General features: G+C 40.6%; 1 protein-coding gene across 3 annotated transcripts in view; it reads right to left on the bottom strand.

Moving 5' to 3' along the window:
- Positions 1–5,699: 5,699 nt before the first annotated feature.
- Positions 5,700–17,421, bottom strand: part of LOC111268875 (uncharacterized) — a 56,855-nt gene continuing 45,133 nt past the window's right edge. For all 3 annotated transcript variants that reach the window (XM_022848090.2, XM_022848086.2, XM_022848089.2), the window contains 4 exons: positions 10,092–10,304; positions 9,601–9,737; positions 8,986–9,197; positions 5,700–8,455 (listed from right to left, as the gene is read on the bottom strand). In XM_022848090.2, the coding sequence (XP_022703825.1) occupies positions 5,946–8,455; positions 8,986–9,197; positions 9,601–9,737; positions 10,092–10,304 (3,072 nt within the window). In that variant the 3' untranslated portion in view covers positions 5,700–5,945. The remainder of the gene's footprint in view (positions 8,456–8,985; positions 9,198–9,600; positions 9,738–10,091; positions 10,305–17,421) is intronic.

Genomic DNA, 17,421 nt, shown 5'->3' on the forward strand with positions numbered 1-17,421 from the left:
TACCTAATTGCCTGTAGGCACCATTTTCTCCATTTGGTCAAATCACGAACTAAAGTTTTACATAATTTCCTTCTTAATGTGAGACACATAATATAACACATTGTACAGTTTTTAATACAACAGAAAAAACGTTTCCCAGCCGCTGTGTCGGTTGCATGGCACAGTCAGGGCAACGAACGTTCGTGTAGCAATATTGGATCTTGAGTTGATTATAAATCTGGTGATCATTTCCGTACCAGCTTCATCTGACCTCAAGAGGACCAGATTTGGTACGTGAACGTCGAGCAAATAAATTTGCGAACTAAATACTCAATTAGTCTCTAGCTGAACGAAAATTCCAGAAAATTAATTACATTAGCTAAATGCTGGATAAAGCTTTTTAGCATTTACCTGATCAGCTCGAACAAGCCGACCCAATGGAGGCATTATTTATAATGACGATAAACTGTAATGCTCACACTGATCCCAAAGGGTAAACAATGATCAACAAATCCATGTTATTGTGACGAGACACTGCCAAGAAAGCTAATATCTTTACGTGCGTAAGTATGACTAATATCCTCGTACGTAAATTCGTGCCATATCTCGAACTGCCGGACGAACGGCAAGTGTTCAGGACAAAGGCTCCTCTTATCTGTTCGTTCGGCATTAGTATATGATGTTTGAAGAAAAGCGAAGTTTTATATAGTACGTTTGTATATTTGTGCGATTGTACTATGGCTTGCAAACACGAGAAGTTGACATACTGTTAAGTTCCGATAAAGACAGTTCATATTTCCAGGGCCGTACTACAGTTCAACAACACTGGGTGACGGAGCGACCGAAAGCCAGCCTATCGTCTAGACGAACGATTTGCATAGGGAAACAACATTGATCCGTTATTATTTGCGTTAATAGTTTCTGACTTTCCATACCAGATGACACGCAGGCATCCATATCATTACGCACGCAGACGACGTAGGGAAGCCGATCTCCCAAGAAACAAGCGATAGTAACTCGAAGCTTGTCCGTCATTAATATTAGTCAGTCGATCCGGGGGAATCCGATGCGCTTTCCTCAGAGCGCCATATTATGGAAAATAAGAATAAGCTTACAGTCTTGGTGATCATTTTGACTCCAAGCGTGTAATAGTCCGGCGTGTAAATGGAGCGGAGCGCGAAGTGCTTTTCGATTAATAACCCGCAGGGATTCTTTTTGAAAGCAGGGTTAGATATTTTCAGGTAAAGGTAGTATCAATAATATTCTGCAGTACCTGTCCCTCTCAGATCTCTGGACAGAGTCAGACCTTTTGTTTACGCGTAGACGGGAAGGAAATTGCTTGGAGTTCCGTTTCAAAGCTTCCGCCTACTGTTAGACTCAAAGTAAGTAAAACTAGCTTCCCCTTAATTCACCTATGATGGTAACCACCATGACCGGACAGAGTCAAATCTACTTCTTCTAAGAAGACTCCTAGGTTTATATCCGGTTAGCAAGAGCTGTGCTGGCCTGCTTGCTTGCAGATATGTTGGTCTTCGTACAAAACTTTGGAAATAACGCATGGTCTCTAAAACATCTAAATGTCCACAGTCCATTAAACCTTGCGAAAAGAAAGCGATCAATATTGACCCTGATTTTTTTTAAATACAAAAGCAATAAGTAATTATGAGTGGGAAACAATGCCTGTGGAAGAATTGTTACAAAGTAACACGTAGATATGTAGTTCGTGGACTCTATCATTTACTTTGACGCTTGGCACTATCCACCTAAGATTGCGGATCACCGTGCCCTATACTGCGGAAGCAAATGTCGTTGATAAATTATCAATGTTTAATTCTTAATATTGAAGTATAAATTATCGAGTTGGCATGGACGTTCAGTTGGTTTTTATATGTTATTCAACATGTAGTGGATATGAATTGTCAAATAGAGACTATTGAGATATTCATTTCGATACAAGTGACTATTCATCAAATGTTCTTCTACGTTGCCATGGAACTTCTAGAGCTGTCCGTTTTGGTTTAACTTTACCCTTCTTGCTCCAAAAACTGCTTTTAAACGCAGTTAAACTCTCGATGTCTGGCTGTACTATTTGGTGTAAAAAGTTAGACACACATCGCTACAAGTTGCCTTTAATTGAAGAAAGAGATGAACGCGTAGATGATACTGCTAGAACGCAATCACTATTGTCCCACAGGGGAAACTTTAACTTACGAAGCATGCAGTTTGTTGAATTAGCACTCCCCTGAACATTCTGTTCCTAACTAGTCCAGGCGCTGAAGCAAATCATAAATAAAGTATGTTAGAACCCTTGAAATTGCTATTCCAGGTCTAGATGAGCGCGAATTCTGTTTTGATTGGTTGTTTATTGGATTTGTAGGATTTCCTTTTAGCTCTCCTTTGCATCGTGTTCGATTCAATTACATGTTTCATTCGAGATGCAAAGCTGTCAACGACGGAGGTCTCAAAAAATCCGTGTAGGAAGTTCGATTCTAGAAAGGGCTTAATGCAATTCCGACTCGTGAAAAAAACTGTGGGGTACGTAGACGTAACATTATAGCGGGCCGCGTAAGAAGGTTCGCTCTTCTTTGAAATGATGACCTCATCACTTAAGAAAAGACACGTGCAGGTGTATCCTATACCTCGTGGGATACAGGATTCCCCCTAGCCAATCAGACCTCACATATGCATGTTGGCTAGATTGCGAAAAGTACGTGAGTATCCATCGTGAGAAAAACAAGAAATAATCGACACGTTACCTTGTACAGGTACTGTGCACCAGTCGGCCATTTGATTCAAGTCGCAGAAAAAAAATTAAAGGAGAAATCACGTTCCGCCACGACAAACGTTTAACCTCAACATTTTTATGACTCAATGCTAAAAATTATACAAACCTAACTAAGATGTTTTCTTTTCACCCGCCCGATTAACGTATCTTCCCTTTTCTGTATTTTAAAAAACGTATTGATCGGTTTATGGCAAATAGAGATACTAGCTTTTGAAAGACTGACTTGAATATCCGCCTGAAATCGGTCATTGCTAATAACAGTCTATAATAATCATAGATGGGCAAACATTTGGCCTTATTCAAAATGGAATAAAATTCCGCAACGAAATAAAGTTTGATTAGCTAAATGATGTTTGATAACCAACTAAGGCTAAATATTAAAGCTATAATATAAATGGTAATGGCAGCTTTTTCATTGTATCAGTTATTATTGTTGTATGGAAAGAATTTAGGACTTTATTATAGATTTTCCCCTTTTACAATATCGATTGTTCTTAGTATTATTATTCCATATTTTTATTTATTAATGGTAGGGTCGAACTGTTAGAGCGCAAACCCAAGCACCAACTGGCTTTATTTACTAGGCAGATTCAAATATGTATTATAAATAAACGATTATTAAAAGATCGGGCTTTTAGAATTGTTAGGTTAGTGATCGAAAAACTACAAAGTAGGTAACGATGGCCGATGGATATACAATTATTATGTATCCATTTGTCAACCTCCGAACATTAGAACCATGCCAAAAAGTTGAGGGGTTTACCAACTATATGTATGAATTTTATTATAATAAAAGAATCATGGTCTTTTTTTATGGGTGTCTTTAACTGAATGATAAGAACCTGCTGTCGAAAGTTCGAGATGTGTCCAGGCAGAATAGTACATCATTGATGCGATACCTTTTTACTCGAAACTCGGCGTTTGATATGGAAAATAATTGTTTGCTTTCTGCCGTTTAGTTTCCCGTCTAAAAAATTAGATGAGTTCTGCCAACCGCTTGAGGTAGAGTATCGAAGTTTATGCGATGAACGTACATGAGGTGCTTCAAACAGAACGAAGTGCTCTTATTATTGATGGAACGAATAGTATGTTAATTGAATGAAATGCTGTAATAAATTACAGGCGCGTACGCAGAAGTTATTCGGTAGAAATCATTATGAGCCTTCTTTGGCATAACGATTACTTACATTCACTTACCTTTTATAATTATACTAACTTTATTTCTTGGCTTACCTTGATCTGAATATCACTTTTCATGTAATTATATGTGTGTATATACATGCATTTTTAATGTGTAATCTTCTTAATGTGTAATCATTTTCGTAAAGCTTGAATAAAAATAACGTAATTCGTTCGCGGTCGACCTAACTTGACGTACTTTATACAGGGACATAGATTTTTGCGTATGTGATATATCTAGCTTACTAACAAGATGGTAGGAAAATTAGAGGACGTGCTTTATATTTCAACGTTCCGCCGATTCGAATAATTGAAAGTTGTTAGTGACAGAGGAATGACAACTGATTTGGCGTGTAAGGACTCTATTAAGTTATATTTACAGTTTTAGTTATCGAGCACAGGCTGACTATCCTGTAAGTTGGCCACATACATGAATTAGGAAGGTACATAATCTCTTTGAGATACCTCCTAGTCTAACTATTGTATACCTACCGATAGATATATTATGGATATAAAAATAATATTGACAGCTTTCCTTAACATTAAAAATTTATCAGACAATGTTTCGTGCATCTAAACAACTTGGTATAAATGTCAATCCATTAGTTTAGCGGTTCGCCCGGCAACATAACAGGCTTGTTTGTTTAAGAGAATACACGCATTAATATATTCGTCTCCCTATCAGTTCTTTAGTAGGGTACTAGAGATAAAAAGGGCAATAGAAGGCACTCTATCGTGAATAACAGTAGCACTAAATTTGTAAAAAGTTAAGCGGCGAAAAAAGTCTTCGCCGCAAACGCCCACGTCAAGAAAGAGCGCACTGCTGGCATCGGCTATACGTAGAGTTTTGAAGACTTGCGTTATGATCTTTAACATGATGAACGTCTTGACGATGTGGAACCAGGGATCGTCGAGGAAGATTTTCGTCTTGAAAATGAAGAATCTTGCGGTTCTCCCGAAGACTACTCTGCTGACTGCCTAATTGAGAGTTGTGGCCGGACGGGTCAGAATGTCAACTTGATACCGAATGTCTCTTGCGGTCGCCTTCATAGTCCACACTGCCTGCAATGTAATGGCTTACGTACGCTTTCGCTCTATGAGAAAATTACCCACTACTTTGGTTCACCAATGCAGAAACAAAAGGATACCTCCGGTCATCATAATAATCTACTACAACGAGGTGCTCAGTATAATTTCACAGTTGACAAATGGCTACGTGTACTGTCGGAGACATCACTGATAAATCTAGCAAAATCCACCTCGGCTCAATCCATTCTAGTGGAGACAAGTCTTTGATACCATAACTAATAGGCAGTTCCGAGGACTTCTTCACGTCGAAGGAATTGCAAAAGCGTCAAAAAAACAAATACATATCCGACAAAAATTATATCGGATCTTTGTCGAGAAATGCCATTTCCGCTGTTTTCGAATTAAGGAAATAACAAAAAGTGGAAAACTGAAACGAGCGTGACCGATGATCACATACTTCTCGTAGCGCAGAATCCTCATACCCTACTATGCGTGTCGCTAGCCTTATCGGGAATATCTGTGACGCACATCGGGCAAGAGCTGTTTCATATTTAGTATTATCATTTTTTGACGTTTACATGAAAACCTGAATATTTCTACATACGGGAATGCGGCCTTGTGGCAATTTCACTTAAGAAATTAATACAAACTCACGGTATAGTCCATGTTGGTAATCCATGCGATTAAATCATGTTTGGACTAACTAATGTTGAAAACGCAAAAGGAATTTATAAGCATTGATCAATCTCTAGTATTTATTTCCAACAAGCAAAATAAGAACACTAAGCATATGTGTTTGTATCGAACTTCAACAAAGTAAAATCATTATAAACTAGAATAAATAACATAACATTGTTATCCACTGTACATATATCTGAAGTAGCATGAACAATGATTCCAGAGACGAGTAAACAAATCATCAAGTCCTTTTTAACGTTTAGCGTTTTAACGTTTTTAGCGTTTGAGCCGCTGATTAACGTCTCGCGATTGTGCCAATCAGGGTATCTATGACAGAACTGAAGTCTGCGTCGTCAGCCAAAGCATTTTCAGCAGCTATGATTGCTAGTTCCGAGTCCCCCAGTTGTACGGCACTTCGAATCCGCTTTGTTTTCTCCATAGTCGCTGGCGAGACGTACGTCGGTTGACAGAGACATAACTTTAACAACGTGTACATATTACAGAAGTCTTCCGTAAGACGCATACTTACAAGAAGGTCAAGGATCTCTTTAGGCGATTTCATTGCCAAAAGCTCCTCGTGGAAAGCAACTCGAGCAGACAATAACTCGCTCAAAAGGGCCTGCTCTTCGAGGTCTGCTCGGTAAACGATGCCAATATTGGCGACGCTATTTTTTATGTCATTTTCTCGGGCTTCTACAAGTCCAGTAGGGTTAAGGAAGCCAAAGAGTACGTGGGCTTTTGTGACGCTGTCATAACGAGTCTCCACCTGTCCAATAAGGCTTTCCATCATAGGAAAAAATATTTCAATTTCAAAAGCCTTTTGCGAATAGATAGTTTCATCTGCGTTCCATTCTGCTTGGAGTGAATGACTTTCAGCAAACGCTTTAGCCTTCTTAATGTAGCATAGAACCGCAGATTTCATTTCTTTGAGATCTTCCACAAGCCCGCCAAGAATCACAGATGATTTCGAAAGATGACAGTCATCCTTCTGAAGTAGTTTGGTGACCACTTTCGCTTTGCGGAGTATGGACCGCCAAATTTGAAGAAGAACAATAAAAGTAAAGCGTTTCATTTGGTTCTCCACCATCAGCAGGTCTACCCGCTCTTCTTGAGTACATCTGCTGTCGGTAGCCGTTCTACGCAACAATGAAGTAAGTTCGTCGTATGAAATGATGATGGCATCGACGGCTTCCAAATGAATTTCCCAACGACCATTAGTACATCTCTCCTCGATTTCACTGCCCACTAAGCAGCACTCTAGAGCGTTCCATCTTTTTCTGTTACTAGCAAAGTGGCCAAAAAAGCGGCGAATAGCTTCAAAGAATAAGGATACTTCTATATGAATGAGAGCTGAGTCAGACAGTACGAAATTTATTGGATGTGTAGCCGAATGGGTGAACATCGTCAGCGGCTGAATTGCTTGAACCTCGTCAGTAATGTCCGCGTAATGACGCCGCATTCCCGGGTGACCGTCAAATGACAATCCTCTGCAGTATTCAATTGAAATACCAATGTTCTTTATATAGTTAAGCAGGGCATTGCCTGAAGAGGCCCCTTCACACACATAGATCATCCCCAAGAACGAATCAAGTACCTTTGTATCTATGGATTTTCTCATAACATAGCGCGCTGTAATTGATATTCGATTGTTAGCGCACGCGTCGATCACTAGTGTGTAAAAACGCGTCTCGCTTATCTTTTGCGCTATGTGGGAAATCAACTGTTGGGCTGTTAGACGAACCAACTCAAGACGGCCCATGTAACTTAACAGACCACCTTCCCCTCCTCCTCGAGTTGCCATCTCCGCAAGGTAAAGGGAAAGTCCGAGTTCTTTCTTTGCCACGAGCCTCACCAAGTCCATAAAACCAGGCGCTTCCTTTGACTTTATATCACTATTACCTGCTAAGGCAGGCTGTCGGCAGTAGAAAAATAGTACCTCTAAGAGGCGCTGAGCAATCTCTCGAAATGAAGCGATCTCCTTGCCAGAAAGAGCGATCTGATCTTCCGGATTCTTTGCTTTACACCATATACGGAGCACCGCGACGGCAAGTAAATGCATTCTGCATGCTTCATGCCGCTCAATGTTTTCCTTAAGCGACCCCCATTCGGTCATTCCTATTTCTGTGAACGTGTTGTCGTACGAGGCTGCGTCACGTACTGCGAACAGGAAGCACGGCAGGCAGAAAATCGCGTCCCTCGATGTCGAATACGAAAGCCAGGTACGGGAGTCATGTTTTCGATAATAGAGGTCTGTAAAGTTGTGTAATGGCAATGACGGCTGGCAAGAACCCCTATCGATAATTTTCTGAATTAGCGCCGGGTTTTCCCGGATATCCTCATAGATTAGAGTACCGAGGTCAAAGGGCCCTGGCGAACCTTCTAAGCTAAAAGGATCACGACTGGCTATAGCATGCTTTGAGCCAGTACTCGATGCGCTTGTCCAAGAATTGCTGCGTTCAATCGAAATGCCATCCGAGCCCTCACCGCTAGAATCCTCTTCTTCGATTTCTCTGAATTTGCTTATATTTTTGGATGGTGTTAGTGCGGGTTCACGGCTACCAAGTTTAGACATGTTTATTTCACTGGCTTGTTTCGTCGGCCGATAAAACGCGCACCTATCACCTGTCGATATGGTCGGATCCTGAACTTGTGAGGACACTTGCGCCTCGAAGTCAACGACGGGATCAATGCAGTTGAAGACTGAGCTGGAAATTGTAGGAGTGTCGAAAACAGCGGACGGGCCGGGCAGGGGTACCGAGGTAGAGACCGAGGGATTCGAAGCCGCGGGGGTCGCAGGCACGGAACCTGCCAAGAGGAACGGACAAGAGCTTGAGCTAGACAATGTCTTGCGCAGTCGAGCAGCGAGGATCGACGAACTGAGGCATTGATGCTAGCTAGTGGCAAGGTGCACATGGTTCAATGTCGGAGTAGTTACTCCCTTCGAAACGGGTAGCCGAGGGGTTGCGGCGCGGGAGGCCAAATGGCCGTGGAGCATCAAAAAGAGCTGATGAAGGCTGCGAATAGCAAGGCTAGGGACCAGGCGGTGGCCAAGAGAAGCCTTCCTTTGGAGTCCCGTCGCTCCCACTCAGATCGCGTCTATAGGCGAATTCGTGTTACTCTCAATGTCTTAAATCAATTATATCTAACTGATAGGGCCAACTGACAGGTTGTCATACAGGTAGCTTCCCCTGTTCTCAACAATAGACGCCCCCTTAATGGCGGTAATGCTAGTAGTAGTAATAGTAGTTTTAGCAGGGCTCACAAAGGTAATAATAACAATGATAATAAAAATAGCAGTAGCTGTACGCCAGCAGCGCGGCAACGGAAGCGCTTACCTTGTTTTAACAGGTACCGGCCCGGTAGCTTATGTATGCGAAGTGAAGGATCAAGCGTTTCGAAGAAGGGGTGCTCAAGGGTCTCTGCTAATGTGATCCGGGCCGATGGCTCGTATTCAAGCATTCGCGCGATCATTTCGAAAAGGTTGCGCGTATCCTGGTCGTCGGATACCATGTATCTCAATAAAGGTTTACAATTTTCCCGAACATATCTGTACAAAACAGAGACACAGCAAAACTCGGATCAGGTCAGCGAAAACAGCTCATTTCAATTATATCATCATTCAATTGCATTGCCAGTCACCTTCTTAAGAAGTTTTAGTTACCATTCTCAACTTTTTAAGCGGGTTTAGGTTTCATTCGTTGCTATAGTGCTGATAGCACCAATGCATTAAGAAAGCTTCCGACGTAAAAAGTCCATGCGAGAAAAGCTTTACGAGTCGGACTAATACTATCCTGGGTGTTTATCAATATCCAGTAGGCTTTCGTTTACTTTGGCTCCTCTGCCACGTAACATACCTCGCCCATGAAGACTGATTACCTCTGTAATTGTGGTCATGTCTTCGAAATAATATAACAGAGAGCAAGGGAGAAAGTAACTACTGGTTAACATACTTTCCCGCTGAACTTTTTTCATCCCAGTCCAGATGACCATGATAGAAGTATTTAGTCTTTGTTTTACGACACATGCGATACGGTATCGGTCCAAGAATTCTTTCCATCATAGCCAAGTGTTCCCGATTATCGTGCGTCTGAAAGGTAAAGCGAAATTATATGATTCCGTACCATTAGTCACCTTCTGTGCTCGTGTGCGTCTTCTCCATTTTGCGTTTAAAGCTCAGCTAATATTACAAACTTTGGATTGCTGGCGCTGACCCTTTGAAGCCCGTTCTTATTTCACTATCTTTGCCCATCTTCGCTAATCGAAAAATAGACCAGTTTAACTTGCCGCCAGAGTTTAGCAAATCGCAAAATAAACAGAGACGGGGCTCGGTAGGGGTAAATGGACGAAAACCTTGCCTGTTATCCCTTCTGTTCATAAATAAAACGTGTTATTGCTGCGGTTACATCTAAAGTAAATTTTATTTAGTTCAGCCAACACCCACCTGGAAAAGGGTTATTCCAAGGTAGAGCTCGAAAAGGATACATCCAATTGACCAGACGTCGCATGTGCAGTTCCAGCCGAGCTCGAGGATAACCTCTGGGGCGCGATAGTGTCTCGTTGATACAACTGTTGAGTGATGCTCGTGGTCGAATGTTGCTGAACCAAAATCGATCAGCTTGATTCGGGTGTCACGAACACGGCGGATTTCGCGTTTCTGTAACCAAATCAATGGAGTTGTACAAATTTAAGTCTTAAATCATGACAGTTAAGGAGACCACATTTTAATGTACGTTCATATCCTTTGTTGTTTGCATATTGGGGCCAACGCTCGGATGTTCTTAACATTGGTGCCAGACCTAATCTCTTCATTGATAGCTTGTTTAGTAGAATCGATGGCAGAATACACGATTCAGGCCATGATTGAAACGTGGATATAAGGCAATCGGTTGTTATCGACGAACCACACTGTCGACTGCTGCGCCACATGTCTGTCTATAAAGCTTTTCGGAATTCGACATATGTGCTATATCATTTTCCTTACGGGGAATATTTCGAAAAACAGATACGAATGTTCACTGCGTTGGCTTGCGTCTGAATTTATTCGGCACTGGCACCGAAATAGCTTTCTTTATTGTTCGATATCAGTCTCTTGCCTGATCCTTTGATCGTGGGCGATACACATTGACCCATATTCCGTGGGCAGCGAGGGCGTGTTCTAGGCAGGCCTTTTGGTGATAACGGCTGTGCAACATCTCTAGAGTGTATTATACGTGTCTCCATACTCTGCAGATTGAGTTCGTAGGAAATATTTTTTTCATCTCCAATATTTTCATATTTAAATATAGTTTCATAGGAACTCCCTAGTAAGCTGACAGGGAGTGCGTTGTCTGTGCTCTATTTTACTCGAAAGTGTTCGTAACTAGGGCCATTTGCTTTACCGCTTCTGACGCTAAGCTGCGATCATATCTCTAGTGGATCTTCAACGCTATACGGTGTATGCAATCGTAAGCTCATTATTATTCAATCGTACTCAATTGATTCACTCATTAACATTCACTAGATGTTATACCTGCCAAATCGCAAATAATATAAACGCTATCAAAATTTTTCGACCCGCTAGATGGCTAGATATACATATAGTGTCGTGTAAACCAGGGTAAACGTTGGTGGGCTGTTTTTCACAGCGGGCATGAATTCATCCACAATCTTTGCTACCGAAAGAAGACTAGTTCTTTAAAAAAAACAAGACCACAAACTCGCCATGGCCCATTTAAAGTGGTCCGTAAAAGAAGTTCCACGCGCATCTTCAAGAGCAGCCATAATATTTCTTTGACTCATGACTTTTGGCCGATTTAGCACTTCTATGTGTCATATCCTTTAATCGGTTTTTTAGGGGTGGTCAAATTTTTCTTATTTCGGTCATATTGTTTATGTGGGTACATTTATAGGTTTGTCCGACGACCATTAGACATTCATGAACGCCTTATCCCAAATGGTTAGTTATTTTCCAACTCGCAAAAACAGGAACAAAATTGGCGACGTGGAAGCTGGTAAACAGGTCAGGCAAAGTAGGAAAACTGGGCAAATATACTCGAGTATCGCGATTATAGCAACTTTGTAATAAGGCAGAAGAAATAATTGCACCAAAGTAAACATTCATTTCAGAAAGCACAAGGCCAATAGAATGACTATGTCAAGGTAACAGGTTATGGCGCGACATAAGAAATCAGCTAATTCACTGGAAAACTATAGGTAAATGTGGGCGAAAAATTGCAGCGGGATAACAGAAATGATAATCAGGTCCTTGCAGAAACTGTAATTGGGTCTCTGTAGAAGCATCGGTCGGTAATCGAGCAGTAACCTTGTGATATTAGGTAGGACACGAATCAAAAATGAGAACTAGCTGATAAGAGAACTGCAGCACTACTGCAGTAATATTGAGATAATCTAATTGGAATAAGTCAAGATACGTGGAACAGGGTAGCCGCAATGGAATAAATTATGCTAATAGATTTACTGAGTCAGGAAAATAAAATTTCTATAACGGGGTTAGTTGCAACAGGGTCTCAAGAAAGCTGCAATCGACCAACGTTAGAGTTGTAGATCTATAAGGACATGTAACAGATATTCATACTGATTTACGTTCATATTTGAGCGCTATAATAACTGAAAAGATAAAGCATTAGATGGAACAAAAAATCTACAACGAAATAACTCTTAGCGCATGCCCAAGTTAGCCTGTGTTAGCCCAAGCGCAACACCAACTGATGGGATTATTGGGGAATTATGGGACGGAAGACGTGCAAAACGAAGCACGCCGACCCATCTACTGTACTGCTAAAGCTCGCTATGCGTTTATGCTTGTGACTCTCAACGCCAGCTCAGGACCTGGTGCTATTTCTCTGCATGAGAGTCGGCGCTTTAACTATGCAGGATCGTGCGTTCCAATTGAAAAAACTTTGGCGGTTTGCTTGCCGCTACGGGCATGCGTTCATACGCTACTTCCGGTACCGGAGAAAAGCCAGTTGCTTTTAGGCGAGAGTAGTAAATTCACTATTGCAAAAAACGGTCTGTCGTTTTCGGAATGTGAGCGAAGATCAACTATTATTCTATCGTTGGGCAAAACAAGCTTCCATCAAGAATGTTCGAAATTGACACCACTTGATTTCCAGTTTCTATGCGGGTTTTAAAAAATTGACGAATCTTCATAAGACAGACCAGAAAATTCATCAAAATGCACCTCGGTTTTTTTTTTCTTAATTATATTATGTTACTTTAATTTTTAATTTAAATTTTAGAAAATAATCTTTAAAATATAGGGTTGTTTATAAAATATAGGGTCGTTCAGATAAATTTAAACAGTTAGTATTTGTTAGACCCTCTTGTATTTATTGAGCTTTTGGGCTTGTTATCAAGCCAGTATTTGATTTCATTGGCATTTTTCGTATGTGGCGTATTTGAACGGAACGTTAACCGCTTGAAAGCTTTTGCGAGTTGAAAAAAAAAAGGCTATTTTGAAAACGACTAGAGAGTAGCTTAAGTCTCGGCTTGATCGGACGGTTGTTTTGAATACACGTGACCATCAGGCATGACACGTCTAGCGCGTTAAAAAATTGTTTTGAGTTCTTTTCTTAGGCATAATTTAAGAGATGCATCGTTCTCAATTTAGGCGTGCCACACCTTCCGTGCATGTGGTGTCTGTGAATACAAGCCGCTTCAAAACAAGTATTGTTTTACTACAATGCACACAGATTGGAGAACGTCGCCGGGGAAAGCACGTTGGCACACGACATTCAAGCTCATAGATCCTTACAAGCGATCTAGTCAGCTGCAGACGCGAGGCCAGCGAGTTGTGTCCGCGTATTACTAACATTCAAAATATTTGACGTACGATAAAAAAAAAAAACACGAAATTATACAGTCTTTCCTGGTCAAATGATTTGTCTGGGCAGATAAAGTCACGTTTTATCATGTTTTTTTTTTTTTTTTGGATGAAACCGCTTTAGTAGTTTACTAAAAGCGTCATTAGCAAAACATGTGTGCGTACCTTGTGCTTAGTCTTGTTAGAGCTCTGTACCTGTTGCAGCTTTTCTATAAGCCAAAAAGTGCTGGAAAGAGACTTATACGGGGCAGCCGTTATCGACTTGTAGCTGCTGTGGGCAGAGTCTGTCGAATTGCTTGGCCATCTCTGACGTAACTTGCAAGTTTATTATTTAACTGAGAGCCATATGTATTAATCAAAGTGTGTGCCGATTGTCCGCTAGTAGGCACGAATCGTTTTCTCTAATGTACGGAATTAAGCCCAGTTGCACGACTTGAGCATACCCTAAGTATTATATAAACAATGGACATAATTACTCCTCAGCACGTAAAAGGAAGTTGTCCACATAAGGGCGGGCGGAAGAACATTAAGCTAGCGATCATACTGTGCTGCAATTCCTATAACTATTTTTTAAAAAAATCGATTCTGTAACTCTTTCAAGGTCATACAAATCGTGCTTTCTATATCGTCCGCTCTCATTGAATAGGTGCGAACTAACTATGAAGCGATGAAAAACCGACCCGAAAACCAGGTTAATATTCCCACGTAAAATTCTAGCCGCCTTCAGCTGGACGCGGAATAACACTAGCATTAGTAGTTTCGAAAGATGTTTTTGTCACCAGGTAAATGTACTAGCTAGCTACATCTACAAGGGTAGTTAGAGGGGTGTTGAGAGGCACACTGTCAATATCTGGGCTGCTATTTTGCTCACTGAATGTACAACACGCGGGAATGCATCGACAGTTTAATGACGTTAGAAATTCGTATCAAGCTTTAATGCATTATCTCCAGAATTTTATAAGAGCACATCCAGAGGTTGCTTGGACACAAAACAGCAAATACGGAATTTTAATGGATTTACTTTATTCTTTACTAGCAGCTCGGTCTTCTATGAAGTGAGATGACGCCCATTTCAACGAGCGCTTATGCCAAATGTTCTTCTAGACTCAGAACGATTTTTTATATTGACAACGAGCTCAATTATACTTCTGGTGTATATATGAAAACGAACAAGGTTTCGCCAGAGTTTGCCCTCTTCGAGAATGCACATCGGTGCTGCTAAAGCTATATGGATACGATGGTTGGGATGCAGCGTCGTAGACAAACATGGCCATAGTTCTACATATTTCATTACGAAGGCATCAATCGTGGAATATTTGTAGTGCGCCAGCCAATCGTTACGATGAACGAAACAGTAAAAGAGAATCGGCTCCGAAGAGGAGCAGGAATGTGGTCCTTTAGTTTTTCTAACACTTCAAAGATAAAGCATTTCGCTGACAGTCAGCTTTGAAGACAATATGCATAGGAAGATGAGAGTTGTTTTAGCGGTGGTCGCTCGCTGCGAGTGCCACAACGACATTCAGCGTAGCATCGCACAAACTTAGCCACCAAAGACCGCCATTACAGCGGTCAGGCTGTATTTCGTCCCGTTCATGCTCCGCATTATCAACCTCATAAACCAGGGGTCCGCTCTGCTGAAGTGTCCCCGTTACTAACTCTCATATATTATAAAACAATGGACTATATAATCGAACTGGAAACAGGTGCAGCGGTATATATATGTAGCGCAATAGTAATACTATTTAAATATAGAATTGACAGTTGTGACGATCCTGTGCATTACGTATATGAGCAGCACTCTGGGAAAGTTGATTGTTTTCTAATACGGGGCGCAACGGGTGTTATCGCCAGCACTGAGGCTCTGTGTTAATTGTTTAAATCTGAACCAGCTTTTTTCGTTCGAAAGAAGCGAAAAGAACACGATACAAAGTTTCCACGTACGATCCCGAGCCCAAGTAGTTGTCGTAATTCATTTGAATTAAAAGAAGCTGCGTATTTGTTTAAAAATCACACGCATACATAAGTAGTAATGGATCAGAATACGTACAGAAATAAGTGAAAGCGACAGAAGGAGAAATTTAAATCTAGTTAATAACAGTATAGAGCCTTTACCATAAGGGACAGCATGTCAAGTATTTTTACTAACGCAATCGACAGCATCAATGCGACAGCTGCCTTAGCGTCGTTCGTGACTGACTACCTAGTTATCTTGGGTCAAGAGACTGGCGTCCAGCTAAACAAAACAAGCTATTGAGAGGTCAAGGGGGACCCAGATTGAAAACTTCCGATGACCGAACCACTGCTTTACTCTTCAGCTATTGATGAGCGACCTGTGAAATACCAAATCTCATACTATCAGGCCGCAGATCAGATCGAGCGCAAGAGAGCGATCCTTCGCAGCGATATACAACTACGCACACAGAGAGAACTAGCTAGCTCTCTCTCTTTCACTAACAGTATGTTGTAACGTTGTTCTTTCTTTCAGTACTAAAGTTAAAAAAAAAAAAAAAGTACTTTCTAAGAGAGAAATTGGCGTTTAGCAGCTTAGCAACCACGCTTACTATGCTAGCAGAGGCGGTGTAGCGTGAGTGCCAGCGCGGAGATGGCAAATAAGATAAATATTCTAACATCTAGGACCAACTAAAAAAAAACTGGAGTTATTCGAAAGGCTCCACATAAATTGGTTACCGTTATTTTAACGAATAAGCAATACGTCCTTCTAACAAGCAATTGAGATAACTCAGTAGATTACGACATATCAATGAGGTGAGTTATTTACGTTTTACAGCATACCATCTTGGATTTGGGGCCGATAAAATATAGAATATTGGTTACGTTTACCAGCTTGAGTATACAAAGTGGAAGTTCGCATATCACAGTTTGAAAAAATATGATCAGCTTCCTCTTTATTTGTTTAGAACTTCTGCCCATGCGCAACAATGAGAATCAACTTAGACCGCACTGCTCGATCCTTATTATAAATAGTTTATATCTCAATTTATAGTATCTTAGGAGTCGTTCGTTCACTTCGTATGAAATAATTACCCTTGTTTTCGATAGTACGTCAAATTCTACGATGGAAGGGTGTTTTTGCAAACTGTGATTTTTTTGAAAAATTTTTTGATAATTATTAGGCCAGACGAATTAACCGGTATATAGCTTGATTATAATATTGAATATTTATTGTTGGACGGAATGCCTCTACTTGCGTGATAGCGGATTTTAAGGCAATACAGTATAACAGCTTATTTTCGGCGGATAGCTATAATGAGAAATCAGGCCCAAGTGGTTATCCTTCCCTTTCTCGGCCAGTCTCTATCTGAACGTAGGTTAAAGCTGACTTTTCGTACAGTTGACTGTTTTACTACACCTATTTTCTGATTCCACTGAACTATTATTCTTCTAATCATTCTACGTTAAAGCTTGTTACTGTCACTCGATTGCAGTAATTCCCCTACTGCTAAACCGATACCCTACCAGAGGTGCCCCGTTTCTTCTCCAGTTATTTTTGTCGGGATCTCACGATGAAATTGGTCCTAATTTCTAAAATTCTATATGAGTATTAGGCCGGCCGAGAGAGCAAAAATATGAAAACCTCGATATTTTTAGGATATCAAAAATGTTTTCTAAATAAATCTTATATTCGATTCTACTATGGAAAAAGTTGAAATTCAAGGAAGAAAAGTTAAGCCAATGTGTGCTTATTTTGTAAGGCTAAAAACGCTGAGTTATTTTTACATTTGAATTTTTTTGCAAATTGAGAACCATTGTCAAAATAACAATCCCAAAATATTATCCTGTGCTAGGCCTACACTATAGTATAGAAAAACTGTTTTATATTCTTGTCATGGGATTTCTTTTTCTCAGACATGTCATTCTTATTACAGCAGTCGTTTTCAAGTCACGTTTGTTAGTTCGATTGTTTTGATATTAGTAGTAATGGTATTAG

This window comes from Varroa jacobsoni, unplaced genomic scaffold, assembly GCF_002532875.2.
Source record: "Varroa jacobsoni isolate VJ856 unplaced genomic scaffold, vjacob_1.0 scaffold_1327, whole genome shotgun sequence".
In the NCBI taxonomy this organism is placed as follows: domain Eukaryota; kingdom Metazoa; phylum Arthropoda; class Arachnida; order Mesostigmata; family Varroidae; genus Varroa; species Varroa jacobsoni.